Genomic DNA, 16,515 nt, shown 5'->3' on the forward strand with positions numbered 1-16,515 from the left:
AACAATATGGGAAGTATTTTCAATTAAGGGTTTCACTTAATTGAGTTTTACTAAAAATTGTTTCTTAATTATCATTGTTGCTCAAAACAGATGTGGCCCAACAACTCTACAAAAATATTTATTCTAGTACAAATACTTAAGATGAACATTAATCAAAAAATGCATTTAACAAATAGTATTTGACTAATTCTCTCTCTGATATTCATGAAACAGCGTAAGTTAGGTAGGCAGGGGTGTGTTTGCTTTCCTAAGAACTGTGCTAGGGAATTCCAATGGGCGGCGGAGACTGCGGGAACTGTGCGATAGTGACCACAGTGCAATGCTCCGAAAGTCGACGCTAGCCTCGGTACTGTGGATGCACATCGCCGACTTAATGCGCTTACTGGGGACACACACAATCAACTGTATCAAATAGATTTCTAAAAAAATCGACTTCTATTAAATTGACCTAATTTCATAGTGTAGACATACCCTCAGATCTGTGGCATGTCCTTCTGCAGCCCATGTCATGGAGGGCTTGCAGAGCAGCCTTTCTTCAAGTGTTTGAAGGAGCCAGGATTGGGATGAAAAACTTTTTCCCGATGTCTCCATTGGTGTGTGTGTGGATTTTCTGTTAAGTGCATGTGCCTTCTGCCCTTAGGGGATTTGGCTGGTGGTTGTTATATCACAATACAAGTCAGGAGCCAAATTTTCAATGACTTTCATTCAGCATCAAAATTTGGCTGATGGAAGTTTTTAGTAGCCCAAAATCTCTGACTTCTATACACTGTCATTCCATCAGTGTGAGTAAATCAGGAGTTTAGGGGCAGAGAAACTTGTTATCCAAAATTGTAGCTGCTTTAAGCTTTTGGGGGGGGGGTGGAATATAATTTTAATCGTTAAAAAACAGTGGCATAAAGACAGGTATGATTCAAATCCATATCTGTGGCTGTGAAATCGAGTTGCATCATTCACTCGGATTCATTCATGACTTTGAGCACTATCTTCCATAGCACCTCTTACTGCAGTACCAACCTTAATATACTGTATGCTGGCAAGTGCTCTGAAATTATATCTACCTACCTGTTATGAAGGCAAATACTGCCATGTCCAAAAGGTGTAAAGGTTCCAAGTATAGTCTGATCCGGAGAGGCAGTGAATATATTGGTGTACATACCACCACCTGGGAGATCGGAATAGCTTTGGCAGACTGCAGGATGCCCAGAAGGATAGCTGAAGGTACAGTCAAGGAGTTTTACTTTTGGCTGATAATGTGAACTCTGGCCTCAGTTGTGATTTGGGTTATATGCACGGGAGTAAGAGAGGCTAAAAACCCCACCCTCCTTACAGATCTTGGGTTGTCTGGATTTTGGGTTCAGTAGGAGTAAGTGAGGCTGCTTGCCTGTTCATCCCTTCCCCAGAGTGAGGGAGCAGGCAGTGGTGGAGAATGGATGGAGCCTTGACTCAAAACTCCACCCTGTTGGCTGAGTCAGCGGAGGGTGGGTGGTAATTTACGGTTGGTAGAAGCCAGTGTTAAACTACTACACTCCCACAAGCAATAAGGAAACAAGGGAGGACTCGTGACTCAGGGGTGTGTTTCTGAGGCAAAATACCTCTTGGGGCTTCTGCAGGGACCGCGGTGGTGGCTTTTGTACTGCCCCTTAGCAGTACCTAAAACCACAATCTAGCCCCCAAAGTATAACTGGTAAAGCTGTATCTCTTCATGTTCAGAGGATTACATTTTAATGAATTCCATTGTATCTCCTGGAGGATTAATTTATTTCCAATGAGCAATTCACTACTACTATTCATATGGTTTATTGTCTCGAATCACCACGTGGGAGGCCTGGAATGGGAAGCAATAATACGCCTTGTATATGTGGAAAGCAGCCCCTCAGAGGGGATGTTCTCCAGGTCTCTGAGTTGGTGGTATAAAAGAGCTCTATTGTCACAGCACACCTCTGACCGGTTAGAAAAGCATGTGGCTGGTACAGCTTTAAAAACAGGGACAAGGGCAACGGCAGCCCAGAATGATGGAGAGGGGAAAAGCCTTTGCTATTAAATTTCCTTTCAGTTGTTGCTAATTGAACATAGGAAAGCGTGTGAAGACAAGGCTTCTGATCTCCTGCCCTGCGATCATCTAAAACCAACCAACCTCCGCAATAGTCAGAAAAAGCAGAGAGTCCCAACTACAATAAAAACCCGATTATCTGAGCCCCTTTCATCCAAAACTCTCATCCCAGTCTTGGCTATAGCCCCTTTATATACTCATACTTTATACACCTTTCCCCCCTTATCTGCTTAAAGAGTATAACTGATCTCATCCATACATTTCTTTGAGTTATAGTTTTACTTACGCCCCATGTGCACACAGTACAGAGCAAGGGGCAAGATTTTAAAACATTTCCCTGATGGTTTAGATGGACTGGCTGGTAACTGTGAAGAACAATGTTTTCTCCTCAGTCCAGAGCAACAGAAAAGGTTAATGCCATTAGGCGCCGTACTCAGAAACTTTCCTTCCCCCTTTTTTGACTTCTCAAAATTTGGAACACTATCCATTGATTCCACCCATGGGTCCACTCACACATATGCTTCCACCCCCCTCTCCCCCGCACAGCTTGGATCCAATGATTATTCTGCCCTCATCCCTTGTATTGATTAGCAGCTCAAATAGCATGCAGTCAGGTTCAGAACTTAATGGCATTTGTCCAACACTCAGCCCTCTTTTCCTCTCCCCCCCCCCTGCTCCCCCAGCAGCACTAGCAAGACATGGAACCCCCTGGGTAAAAAGGGACCATTCCTTGACTCGTCACCATGCAAGTCCTCATGCGTGCAGTAGCCTTAAGGCGTCTTCTTCACGCGCATCAAGAGGTGGGAGAGATGGGCAAGAGAAGACCCACTTTGGAGCTCCAACCTGTTTCTCTTCCCTCATCTTATCCCCCCCCACCATTGACCAGTCAGTTGACTATCAGCATCTGTGAATGAATGGGATTCCTCCAGCCTGTCCAACTCCAAGCTAGGAAAAGGAGATAGGCTCCTCTGTTCCTCCATCTCTCTCATAGTTCCAGAGGCGTATGGCTGGCTGGTGAACGCCCAGGTCTGATGGCCTGGGGAAATGGGAAGGGAAGTCTTTGAGTTTTGGTCTGATGCTACACTGCACCAGGCAGGCTGCATTCTAATCATTAACAACTGAATCTTCTCTCCCTCTCATCATGACATCAGTGTAATCAGAGGTCCAGGACCTTCCTCTCACCCCTCCTCTGTGATAGCTCAGGCAGTTGAATCCATGTACTCAGGGGAGGAGTGAGTGAGGTGTTAGCAGAAAGGGCCCGGAGTCCAAAAGCAACTCACCACATTGGTAATAGTGCTCACATTTTTGGTGGGCAGAGAGAATGGGAGGGCCCAGGACCAGCCCACCGGGCAGATGTCCACTTGCTCCCTCCAGGTGTGACTCTGTTATTGTACACATCACTGTTACCATTTCAGTGGAGGCCAAGAAGTAGATAAACAAAATGATGATGTCTTGCTCTTTTAAATTTACCTATGATTTAACGCTTCAACTAAACAACTTCTGAATCCTTGTGTTTTGCTTCTTGAACCCCTTCCCAAACCCTCTGACCATTGCTATAATTCACTTGTACTGTATGAACTTAAAGGATATTAAATCAAAGATGAGCCATCAATCAGCCCATAATGCAGTTTTCGTAATGCTGGGTCTGCCTGCTTGATTGCTGGTATTTGGGGTTTTCCATTCAGCAGCTCAAATAAGGTCTTGCAGGTCTGCCCCTTAAATTTCTTGGGAATATTTTCTCTCACAGTATCACCATAATGCCGGAGAATGACTGGTTGGTCAAATCCTGCTTCTTTCAGCTTAGATATCCGATCGTTTCTGTTTAGATGGGAGAGGGAAAAAACAGACCTATAATAATGATAATTTCTCAGTGGGCTAAATCCCACCAGCCTTACCCAGCCAAACTTCTACTAATTTAAAAATGTTTGTCCAGAGTAACAGCTATTGGATTTACTTCAATATTTCCCCAATACTAACTTAATTAAACATCCAAATCCTTTAGTCAGCTTTGACAATCTCAGCCTTATATACTCAGTCATCACCTGCTTCCACTGCTAAGGGGTTGTCAGTATCTCCCCAGTGTGTCTTGGTAATGCCAGCATCTCACTGATCTGTTTGTACTACTATAAGTAGTGGTACCTACAGTGTACCACTGAGCATGACATCATGTGAATAGTTTCCAGAAGGAAGAGTTTCTGAGTTAGAAGACTTGGCTATTGTGTCCTTACAGACACAATGGCAAAGTTGACAAGCTTATTTTCACCTACAGTATCATAAAAATGTGCCCTATTTTTTCTTGTCCCCTCCGATGTCCCACTTCTGATGCAGAAGAATTTGTCAACTCCACCAGTTGTAGGCCGGGTCAAGATAAAATGCCAGATTCCCAGCTCCCCCTTCAACACAGGGTGCTGGATTTCTTTACAATTAATATAAGTAATACTTTGCATTTTTAAGTAGTCTACCATCTGAGGAGCTCAAGGAGCTTCCCACTTGAATGAATTAAGTCTCACAAGCTAATTATTAAACCCATTTCACATATGGAAAAGACAGAGAGAGCTCAGATTACTTACACAAGATCACATACAGGCCTGTGGCAGAGAGGGAATTAGAAAGAAGCCAGGGAGCAGAGCCTCATCTGGAATAAATTGTCATAAATCCATTGACCTCAGGGGAGATATGACAATTTACCCCTACTGAGGATCTGCTCCCAGATCTCCTGACCCCCATTCTTGCCTGTTAGCCACTAAACCAGTGTTGAGTTTCCATGTGCCTCTCATTCTAGCTTTCACTCTACTTGCTTACTTTAATCTTGTGACCAAGAACAATAAAAATGGTACTCTTTTTGTTTTTGACAAGATTTCTGTATACACCTCTACCTCGATATAACGCTGTCCTCGGGAGCCAAAAAATCTTACCACGTTATAGGTGAAACTGCGTTATATCAAACTTGCTTTGATCCACCGGAGTGCACAGCCCCACCCCATCAGAGCGCTGCTTTACTGCGTTATATCTGAATTCGTGTTATACCGGGTCGTGTTATATCGGGGTAGAGGTGTATTTCAATATTCTAATTGATCACAAGAGCAGAGCCGATAATCACAGCCTACGGGGGGTTTACTCATTTTGGTTTAGTTTGATATAAATTTTAGTCCTACCAGCCTTCAGCCAACATTATTTTAAATCAGACTTGTGACATTATTTTAATAATCTTTGTGGTGTTTGTATATATTACACTTTGAGAAGATCTTAAAAAGAGCATGTTATCTCAAAAGCTTTATGCAAATAAAGTTGTTAGGAAGGAAAGGCACTACAAAAGAGGTAGTGAAACATTAGCTAGTAGACATCTAAGGAGTATTCTTGTCTCTGAGCCAAGTTTTCTTACATTTTAAGTTATCATAGAATATCAGGGTTGGAAGGGACCTCAGGAGGTTATCTAGTCCAACCCACTGCTCAAAGCAGGACCAAATCCCAGACAGATTTTTGCCCCAGATCCCTAAATGGCCCCCTCAAGGATTGAGCTCACAATCCTGGGTTAAGCAGACCAATGCTCAAACCACTGAGCTATCCCTCACCCTGTAACAAAACAGGGCTCAGTATTACTTTTTGCTGACCAGGCTAAGTATAAACATTCAATAACATTACATCAAGTGCTATAGCACTTGCCCCAGAAATCTGGTGATAGCACAATGTATTGCAACATAGGGATCAGGATTTCAGTTCCAAGTTGATGGGCCAGCAGGGTCTGCAAACCCTGCAGAGGAACCATATTCAGCTCCTATGAAAGGGAATGCTTTGCCCTACTCTAGGGGGAGACCTTCCTGTTTGATGAAGAAGCAGTATACATAGTTGCTCTTTGCAGCCAGATGGACAGGTCAACTGGCCCCACTTCGCTGGTGGGGGCACTCAGAGGGTAGACCCTCCACCAGTTGCACCATAAACAAGTATAGCTGCACATATCACTTAACTTATCAATATATAGGAGACTTATAAGATTAACATCAAATATGAAAACTCATTTTTTGCATTTTTGCAAACATGTAAAATACAGTTATTGGAGATTGGTCTACAGCTATTGCTCTAGTGGCCTGAGTGCAGCACTAGAAGCAAATTCTAATCTTTGCTTTTACACCAACTCGCTAAGGGGCCTTGGGTCAGTCATTTGAATTTTGCCTCAGTTTCCCCATCCATAAAACAGTGACAAGAAACCTTTTAATGATAACATGAGGATTAATTAGTGTTTGTAAAACACTTAAATTTAAAATCCCTAGCATTTATTATAATGATTACATACACTAGTTGCTAAAATCACATAAAATAGTCTTAATAATCATTTTTATCTAGGATATACCAGCCTTATTACATCTAAAGATGTATAATATATGACAATCATCAATATATTGAATTGCCAGTGGAATATTAAAATATATAATAACAGATTTAGAAACTGTGCTGTAGTTACAGATTTACACGCATAAACCTTAATTAACTGCTTTTATAAAGAGTTAGTATTTATATTTAGTAATTATCTTAACTCTTCATTAAATCTGGCCTGGCTTATCAAACTAGTACCTACTATTTAAAACATTTAGACCCTAATTCTCCACCATGTCCAAATGCGGCAGCTTCAGGGAGCTAGTTGCAGCTCACTGACTCAGGGCCACCCAGTCGTGGTGTAAATTGGAGCAGAAGGGCATAGCAGAGCTCAGATACCTCCTGTCCCCAGCCCACCCTGAAACCTCCCAGCTTCCCTTTTATGCTGGCCATGGGGAGGTGGCTGATGTAGAAGAAGGCTACAAATCCTATGCCAGCAAAGATTCCCTCTGCACAGTGAAAATACTCTGCTGGAATCTCCAGGGGTTTAAGGACACTTTGTGCTGTGTAAAACACAAAAGTGTCAAGTGTAAGCAAAACAAAGACGCCTAAGTGAACCAGGATATCCAGTCCTTTGGGTCTGATCCTGCAGTCCTTCTGAGGCCCTGAGTAAGGACAGCAGGCCTGAGCTTATGGCATGCTGTGGAAACCCAGAGTGGTATTTATGGTCAAGATTGTAAAATGTATCTAAACAAGCTGTCATGACTGCTGCTGGAGATTAGTGATAATCTGAAAAGATGAATCCTGACCTGTCATTAATCCCTAAGAAATGCCTCTGCTGAGGTAGTAGTTGTTGTTAGAAGATGAAAATTAAAATAAAAGTGGATTGCTCCTTTATAGGAATAGTGAAGTTTCAATTGATTTCTCAGAATTTTCAGAGAAATAATGCTCTCAGTTCAGATTGTTTGAAACATCTCCCATCATTTCAATTTCTAATACCATTGCTATATATATATTAATCCCCAATATGAATAAAGGGACATAGAAACCCCTGCTTGATACATTTGTATCTGAGCTTGTCGTAGTTTCTCCACTGCCCAGGCAAAAGGGACTTTCCATTCAAGATCTTCAGACTTAGAGTCAGAATGCAGGAAACGCCAACCTGCAAATACAAGAGCTCAGAATTAGATATAGCAAAGGACAGAGTGGCATTTAAGTGTCAGTCCCGTTCTAAGGCATTCTGCAATAACAATGTAAGGCTCACTGACATGATTTACAAAAATGATTAAGTCTCAGGAGTTGTTTATGTTCTTAACCAGCATATTTACTTTGTAGAATACAATGTTAGTAGGCAGGAAAGTGCCTTCCAAACTCCTTTAGTTGAAAAACAAAGAACAAAGACATCTATGAAGATGAGGGCCTCAAATGACTGGATAAGTCTGATAAGCTTCAGTTCAGCAGTTTATCTGAACTCCAAACCCTATGAAGTTTATCAGTCACTTTTCATTTTCCCCACAGCCTGAGCGGCCTGGCACTGCTGCTCAGATGGGCTGGAGGCAGCACCCAGTTGAGTCCTCAAACAATACCCCAAGCTTTAGCTAGAACAGGGGTAGGCAACGTATGGCACGCGAGCTGATTTTCAGTGGCACTCACACTGCCCAGGTCCTGGCCACCGGTATGGGGGGCTCTGCATTTTAATTTAATTTTAAATGAAGCTTCTTAAACATTTTAAAAACCTTATTTACTTTACATACAACAATAGTTTAGTTATATATTATAGACTTATAGAAAGAGACCTTCTAAAAACGTTAAAATGTATTACTGGCACGTGAAACCTTAAATTAGAGTGAATAAATGAAGACTCGTCACACCACTTCTGAAAGGTTGCCGATCCCTGAGCTAGAAGAAGTCATTGGAGAATTAAGCCACATCTACACCATTGAATCAGTAGGGTGCAGTGCTATGAACAGCAATGAGGCAGTCTCCATACTACCTTTCATTTTGGATACATTTCTATCTGGTGTCCACCACTGCAGCTGCACTATCCTCTGTGTCTCTATTACACAGTTCCCAGCTCAGCTCCCTGCAGTTTGTGGGTGTAGTTTCAAAGGGCCTTATTAGAGCTCAAGGGATTGTGAGAGAAGAGGTAAAATGCACACAACTCCCTAAGAAGCTCAACTATTTCCATAGCATTTTCTCAGGACCAGGATGAATGGTCAGAGTTTGATCTTTGTTCAGTCAGACAATTTTCTCCTGGCACACCTAGTAAAGTAACAGCCAAGTGCCCCAGAAGGCCCAGGAGAGGTGATGGAAGGTGTATGTAGCTACAGACAGTCAGAGAATGAGGCCAGCAACAGATGGAATTCATCCGCAAAGTTCAGCTTCCCTGATTCTGTGCATCACTTCACAGTGAAGTTAGCCAGGTGACAGGCTGCTTTTTGGTCAGAACTACAGGCACCGGATGTTAGCCAGGTGACAGGCTGCTTTTGGGCCAGAACTACAGGCACTGTAGTGATTTGGGGCGGTCTAGCAACAATGGCTGTAGAACTTAAACTTGCAGCAACAGACCTGCTGAATGGAAGTTCCTTTCCCCACAGAAAAGGGTGGAGATTGCCCTGAGGAAGCTGGTTACCCCAGAGAGCTATTGATTGGTTGCGCATTAGTATGGGGTTAGGAAATCCACAGTAGGTACTGTTGTGGTGGAGGTTTGCAGAACAATATATTAAGTGCTGAAGGGGTGTGTGATCAAGATGGCAAATGATCCAGAGATCATTGAGAATTTTGGATAAGTGGGCTGCTTACCTATGCAGGAGCTATAGATAGAAACCTAGTGCCCTTTCTGTGCATCCAGCAATTCATTAAGCCCAAGAGCATATTAACAGAAACGGATGCCACTCTGTGGTAGTGCAACCCTTGCTGGATCATCATGATTATTTCTTTATGTTCACCATGCATGATGCCAGAATATCTAGTTACTCTGGGATTTTCAGAAAAGAATACTGGGGCCCAGTCTTCCCACCCCACAACATAGAGGCTGAGTGTGCTGCCTCTGCAGCCCGTTTGTTCAGCCTTGTCCAGTCCAGAATGTAAGGATCACATGCAGAGAGTCACTGTCAAGAGGCCACCAGATGAATTCCACAGGAGGTGAAGGGAAGAAAGTGAGTAAAATGACATTTTTTTACACAGCAACAAATTTAAAAAAGTCTAATGAGTAAAACAAAGTAAAACAGAGCTTCACTTCAGATTATGTTATTGGGCCATACAATACACTGTGATTTACATTGAAGTCAGTGCATTACAGATCCCCTTAAGGGCAAAAGTTATGGAGCAGGTAAAGGACCAGGCAGGTTTTAGCAGAAAGAGGGTTAAAAACCCATCCCAAAACAGTGAACTGTCCTGCTTTCTACCAACAGAGATAAGTGAATCTGCAAGTGCTTCTCAAAGGAAGGCTGATGAGCCTCATTGACAGTGGGCAACTTCTTGTGGATGGGCTGAGTATCTAAACCTGCAGGCATGGAGCTAGGGCAGAGTGTGATCTAGGTGGCTTGTTGGCTCTTGATTTGTATGACAGTGGAAGTGAGGCTTTAATCTGAGGCAGTGTCAATGGCTGTGCCAAGCCTTCTGTTTAATATTTTGTAGGAGAGCAGAAATTTTCTATTCTTCTATAATAAACCTCACCCACGCAGGTGCTTTAACTCAACTCAAGCATGCAGAATCCCTTGCCTGTTTTACCGCTGTTCTGAACAGCTTGTCACAAACAACACCAAAGATACAGAAGGTGTACAGTTTCCTCTAAAAATATCTACTGACTTTGGGATTTTAGCCTTCTGTATGCAGAGCACCTTACCTCTTTCCTCAGACAGTTTTGATGACAGTGAGAAACTGATTGTGACAGGTAAGTGGGTATCATGTTGCATAACAGGAGCTAAACAAGAGGAAAAAGGAAACAGAGTGCTTGTAAACATGCTCTGTAAACACCCCTGGGGCAAGCCAATTTCTTAAAAAAGATTTTCTCTTTTAAGCAGAAAGACTGCAATTGCATACAAAGAGCTGAACAAGACTTGTCCAAGACCAATGGCTCGGCACTAATTATTGTGATACTGATGAACTTTCTTGGCCCAATATTTCATTGCTGTTTCACTCACCTTGAAATGGGAAACAGTAAGTGCTTTGATAAATGATTTGAAACATTGCCTAGTTTCGCTGTAGCTGTTACACTAAGTGTTTGTACCTCTAACTTTAGCTGCAAGGCTATTTCGCAATGTTCTAAAGCAAGACTTCTCAGTGAGTCACAACACATCCCTGCACAGCCAACAGGCACACTAGCCTAACAGGAAGAATTTTCCTGTTTCTAGCGGCTCCAGTGTGGCCACCTTCTCTAACCTAAATATTAGAGTGAAACACAGTTGCACATTCTACTTGCCTTTGTTTCCTAGAGGCTTATTTGGTGCCATTTCAGGATTCCTTTTTTCCTTCGCACAATCTGCAGGTAAAACACTCTTCTTGCACCGAGTTTTTTCACATTGAGTCATTTCATGATCCGTATATTCAGACCCCGATGCCATCTTCTCACACTCTTCTGATGCTTGGCTTTTCCCTGATCGTATGCTTTTGTACCTTAGGGACTGCTGGTGCCTTTTACTGTAATCAGCACCTTCAGTGAGCTCCTTCCAGCTGTAGGTCAGGAGATTTACAATTCCCTGAGGGAAAATAATGTCATAGCTAGAAAAGAGCTGCAATATTTCTCCAAGTTCATGTAAGATGGTGGGAGCCATGTATTTATATTCATCCAACAGGCTCGGCTGTATTTCTTCATCTGCTGGAAGGACTGAAGGCATTTGAGAGAGCTTTGAGCTGGGAACTTCACTGCTAGTTTTGAATAGGGAAGAGCTAGATATCTGAGGCAGAAATGGATATTTCTCTCTTCTTGCGGTATCATCTTTTAAGAAACTGTCTTCATTTCCTTCCACATGTTCTGCTGTACATCCAGGATTCCTGCATTTGACCAGGCTGGGGAAAAGATATTATACCTTTTAAGTAACAATTATTTTTATTAAATAATATAACCAGGGAGTCTATACAGTAGAAAGATGTCCACCTTGCAGTCAACATTCCTGCCTACAGTCTCAGCAGACAGGCCAATGATTGAATGGATATGGATCCTGCGCTACTTTCTCACCCCCAGAAGTGGTGCTTCTAGGTCAAGCTGAAACATTGACAAAGTTGTATGGTGAAACTTAACACAGCTATAGCAGCGGCTGGAAGACTTTCTATGGACTTCAGTATGCTTTGGATCACTTAAAATAAATTCACTTATAATAACTATGCCTGCCCCTATTAATAATGACATAACTTTATTTTGTCAAACACTCATTGTTTTCATAAACAATTTCCTCTCTCATAAATAAAATTAATATCAAATAAGTTAAAGGTTCTGCTTTTTAAGGGTGACTTCCATTAAACTGGGCTTTGGATGTCCAAGGAGGGCTTCGCAAGTTGTTAGGTTTTGTATATACACTTCATTGTTTGTTTTTTTCACTTTAGAAACATGAGATATAACAAAACTGATTTTCCCTGGTTGTGGGAGGTATTAGAGCATACTTGTTTTGAGCTCTCACACCTTAGTTGAAGGGGTGGAGGTGTTCAATCTTTAAAAATGTCTTTTATTCAATATAGATATTAATAAAGAAGGTTTTAAACCCTAGTCCTGCAAATACTTATGAAGGTGCTTAATTTTAAGCACGATTAGTTTCAATGGGAATGTCTCACATACTTAAAGCTAGGCATGAGCATAGGTGATTGCTCAAGGCCTTGAACAATCTGGGTAAAATTTTCAGAAATACCAAAGTGATTTTGGAACCTGAATCCTGTTTTCAAAAATGACTTAGGTGCTGAAGAGCTTCAGTCCCCCTGAAAGCAAATAGGCTTCTCAGTCACTTTGGTGTTTCTGAAAAATGTATCCTCTGACTCAAAATCTCTTTCCCTCTCCGTTGCTCAACTTTTACTCTCTTGACTCCTGTGATGTCATCATTTCACTAGTTCTCTATTCACCATAGAGTCTTCCAGGACCGACAAAACCTGAATTTCCAATGCAAAACCCAGTAAGTCCTCTCCCACCCCTGTCTTTTTGAAATGACCATCCCTGTCCATCCTTTTGTAGCTTTATATTTAATAAAGAAGTAATAGCTTTTTAAAAAGGCATACGACCATTTTATTTCTTTCCAATTCACCTTTAACTCTTGCAACCTTAGTGCTTGTAGCCAGTAATTCCATATGGAATGCCATAGGGTTAATAGCCACTACTGAGCTCTGTAGCAAGACAGCAGAAATTCATGGAAGCATATTCAAAAAGAATTTCATAAATCATTTACAAGGTATAAAGTGACTTGTAAAGGTGCACTAAACTAATAAGGAGCTCATTAGCATGCCAATGCTGGAGATTTCCCATTAATTTGTGCCAACTAATAGGGTTCTCCAGGCAGGTGTGTCCATCTCTCTGCAGGAAAAATATCAGTTTTAAAAATCAAAACAAATATTTATGTGAAGCACCTTGCCTAAAGAATCCACCAGCAAAAACTAATTCACATCTTTCAAAATATTCACCCCTCTCCCTTGAGGTTATGAGTAGTCAGAGCAGAAAACTGACCCCTGGTAGAGAATCACTGCTCTGAACTATCCATCATTCCACGCTACTTCTCAATGTCATTGTAAGCTCCATAGGGCAGGAATATTTTCATCATTATTATTATCTGCTATTTGAATTATGGTAGTGCCTGAAGATCCCAACCAAGACTGTGGCCACTTTCTGCTAGCTACTGTGCAAACCTGTAGTAAGAAACAATCTCTTCCCTGAAGAGCTTGCAATAATCATACAGTGTGTTTCTCTGGGGTACTTAGGAGAACATGTTTGCTATATTTGCAGAGCTGAATTGTAACCATTAAAGATTTTAGGTGCAAAGTCATTTTCTTTTTACTTTAAATACATTTTAGGTTATCATTGGCCATTACTGGCAGTTTTCTTAGATTTTTTTTTAAGTTATAAACAATTCATCATATTGAAACAAACTCAAAGGGAGATTTTTCAAAAGCACAAATGGGAGTCCAGGGAAGTTGGGCGTTTTACACCCATTTCTCCCTTTGAACATTTTCTTCTCAACTACTGATTGGTGAAAATTGAATCACATGTATTGCCACCGGCATCATATGAACTCCCTTACCTGGGAATAAAGCCCGTGGGCTGAGAATTTGTGGTGAGTGAATTGAAATCAGTGGGTGGTTCTTCTGGTATTTTCTTGCCCCGCTCTTTTGTTCTAGATTTCAGCTAAAACAAAATATATATTTGAGATTAAACATGTAAATGCTGGGGGGAAAAGAAACAATAATGTGCTAAAGATGAAAGAAAATACCTGGTCAAAGAAATATATGGGTCCTGGCTCCAGGGTTATAGGCAGTGGCATTTTCTCCCTTTATTCCTAGAAGGATGGGAACATGGTTATGCCAACAGAACGAGGGAATGAAAAGTGTTAGTATTTTCTGCAATATAATTAAGGTAACATTATTGTTTTCATTGCAAGACCCTGAAAATCCTCTGCAGTTAACATAAAAACCACCGCCATAGGAACAGCAACAAAATGTTGCATAATTAATTTTTAAAATGTTTTAGCTGTGTTTAAAATTATATGAAGTTCAAAAAAATTCAGTTTATCAATTTTTGACACACTCGTGTTTGTACTGCTCCAGACTAGCTTCAGCGACTTCTTGTGGCGTATTATCTGTAATGACTTTCTTTGGTTTATTATGTGGATAAAAATGTAAAAATGGCAGAAATTCTCATTTTGAGATGTAACTATCAATCTGTGCATACACAAACTTCACCAAATAGGGCTTTTATTATGCCTTTTTCACAGATATATAACAAGCATCTTAAATATGTATTCAAGAAATATTGTTTCAAGTCTAAGGCCTTGATCCTGGAAGGAGCTCCATACAGATGGATGCCTGCAGCCATACAAAGTCAATGGGTCTCCTCTTGGAGGCAGGGGTCTGACTGCACGGAGCACCTTATTGGAGCAGGGCCTAAAACATGTTTGTGTGGAGATGCAGATATACTGAAATAGCTATTTATCAAGTAAACAATCTGGGAATTTTAAAAGTGTAGATCTATACAATAGAATAGAATTATTTTTTCAGTTATGTATCAGGGGGTAGCCGTGTTAGTCTGTATCTACAAAAACAACAAGGCGTCTGGTGGCACCTTAAAGACTAACAGATTTATTTGGGCATAAGCTTTCGTGAGTAAAAACCTCACTTCTTCGGATGCATCCGAAGAAGTGAGGTTTTTACTCACGAAAGCTTATGCCCAAATAAATCTGTTAGTCTTTAAGGTGCCACCAGACGCCTTGTTGTTTTTTCAGTTATGTAACATTAATCTTATCCCTTTTAAAAACAATTGTTCGTAAATGAAATGCAAGGGAGGGTGCATCTGCAAAAAAGTTGACCCATTGAATACACAAAAATCTGCATTCGAACATGCACATAGACAGATGTGACCCGGTTTGTGTGCAAAAATGACAGTCTGTGCACTCCAATGTATGGGTTTTGCAGCAAGATAGGGGAACATGAATTTTCACAGATACACTCATTGTGCTCTTTGAAAATCTGGCCTCAAAATGACATTAAGATTGTGACAAAACTGATACAAGACAGGAAATTCAGAATTCAGGTTGACAGGTTGCACATAAATTGTGGCTTGGTGAAAAAGGTACGTGCCAATGGCCAGGATTTAGGAAAACAGGCTGCCAGGATTAAGTCTGAGTTTCTTGGCTTCTGTCAATCGTGTCACTTTTAACTTTGATTGCATATACTTTTTTCTGTTTTAAATATAAGTTTTGAAAAGGAACTTTTTCAGAATAAAAAGCCATTTATTTGCTCATGCTACAAACTCAAATATCTTTAACAATATTTATAATTCTCATAATTAATATTACTGATTATTTTAGTTCAGGAGAATCTAGTAGCAAAGTGTAGAACCTCCCTCCCTTCTCTATGTTCAGAAATGGGGTGAGGAGAGAATCTCTCTCTCACTCAGAATGAGTACCGTACATAAGACACTTTCTCTGGTATAGTAAGCTTCTTTCTTTGTCAGACATCTACTTTTACTTTATCAGACATCTCCAGTTTTCGGGGCTGATGCTGAAATCTTTACTCATGTAAATAGTTCCACTAGTTTCAGTGGGTTTACACGTGAGTAAGGGCTGCAAGTTTGGGCCCTAAGCTTGGACGAGAAGTATTAAAATGTCATAAACATGCAATTGAATGAATGAAATTAGCAACAGAAGTACATTTGATAAATACATTCATACTCCACTTCAGAGTTGGATGTAGACTGTTCATTTCCTATTCCCTCTCCATTTCCCTCGTACAATAAATACATAAAGGACATCTCCCTTTCTTGGCATAAATATAAGACTTGAATGAAGAAAAAAGCATAACATACCCTGAAAGAAGCTTTTCCTTGAAGAACAGAACTTCTTTCGCTAGTGAAATGATGCAAATGCAAACTGCCTCCTTAGACAGAGAGAAAAGGAAGTGTGTCAATGTGCTGTCTTTCTACACAGAGTTTAAAGTCCTGTTGCTTAGTAACCACATACTCTGGACTGTACTCAACTATAATCCCTTTTCTTAACTTCTCCAGCCCATGTATGCTTGTGTCTGGAGAGTTAGCTTTCAGTCCCTTCCTCCACCCCCAAAAATTGTTTTCATGTATTTCTTTCTCAAGACTCTACACTGGCTCTACCATCCATACAATACAATTTTATTTGGCTGCTGTCAAATAGCATGTCATGTTTCAAAACACAGGATTACCTAACATAACACCGTTTAAACACGAACAACAGGAGACTGACATTAATGGAGAAAGGGCCCAAACCTGTGAGTTGGTGAGTGAATCCCTCAAGATGTGGATAGCACTGAGCTCTTCTTAAACCTTGGTGATCAGTCCCAAAGCAGCAGGACAAGCTCTCCAGAATACAGTTATGGATACATATTTATGGTTCATTATCACTTTATTAAGTCAATTCTGTTTCTTTATATCACTTTCTTAATTCTTCTATTTTTAAAATGTGGTTCCCATTTACAATCTTCTATTATTCATG

General features: G+C 40.9%; 2 protein-coding genes across 3 annotated transcripts in view; both read right to left on the bottom strand.

The window, feature by feature from the left end:
- The window catches only part of LOC101947979 (uncharacterized protein C3orf20-like), a 60,322-nt gene extending 59,116 nt beyond the window's left edge, over positions 1-1,206 (bottom strand). For both annotated transcript variants that reach the window (XM_065577445.1, XM_065577377.1), the window contains exon 1: positions 1,063-1,206. In XM_065577445.1, coding sequence (XP_065433517.1) covers positions 1,063-1,154 — 92 coding nt within the window. In that variant the 5' untranslated portion in view covers positions 1,155-1,206. The remainder of the gene's footprint in view (positions 1-1,062) is intronic.
- Positions 1,207-3,588: 2,382 nt separating this feature from the next.
- Positions 3,589-15,978, bottom strand: LOC101948618 (uncharacterized). Its single transcript, XM_008178743.4, has 7 exons — positions 15,858-15,978; positions 13,768-13,833; positions 13,579-13,682; positions 10,785-11,371; positions 10,209-10,286; positions 7,424-7,523; positions 3,589-3,868 (listed from the first exon to the last, which is right to left on the bottom strand). The coding sequence occupies exons 2-7, from the start codon at positions 13,816-13,818 to the stop codon at positions 3,640-3,642; spliced, it is 1,149 nt and encodes a 382-aa protein (XP_008176965.3). The 5' UTR covers positions 13,819-13,833; positions 15,858-15,978; the 3' UTR covers positions 3,589-3,639.
- Positions 15,979-16,515: the final 537 nt, after the last annotated feature.

The sequence above is a fragment of the Chrysemys picta genome, chromosome 1 (assembly GCF_011386835.1).
Source record: "Chrysemys picta bellii isolate R12L10 chromosome 1, ASM1138683v2, whole genome shotgun sequence".
Lineage (NCBI taxonomy): Eukaryota > Metazoa > Chordata > Testudines > Emydidae > Chrysemys > Chrysemys picta.

Coding starts and splice junctions, on each gene's coding strand:
- LOC101948618 (XM_008178743.4), bottom strand. CDS start 13,818: ATGCCACTGCCTATAACCCTGGAGCCAGGACCCATATATTTCTTTGAC. Junction 10,287..10,784: donor TAAGCCTCTAGGAAACAAAG/GCAAGTAGAATG, acceptor CCTCTTGTTTAG/CTCCTGTTATGCAACATGAT. Junction 3,869..7,423: donor CGACAAGCTCAGATACAAAT/GTATCAAGCAGG, acceptor CCATCTAAACAG/AAACGATCGGATATCTAAGC.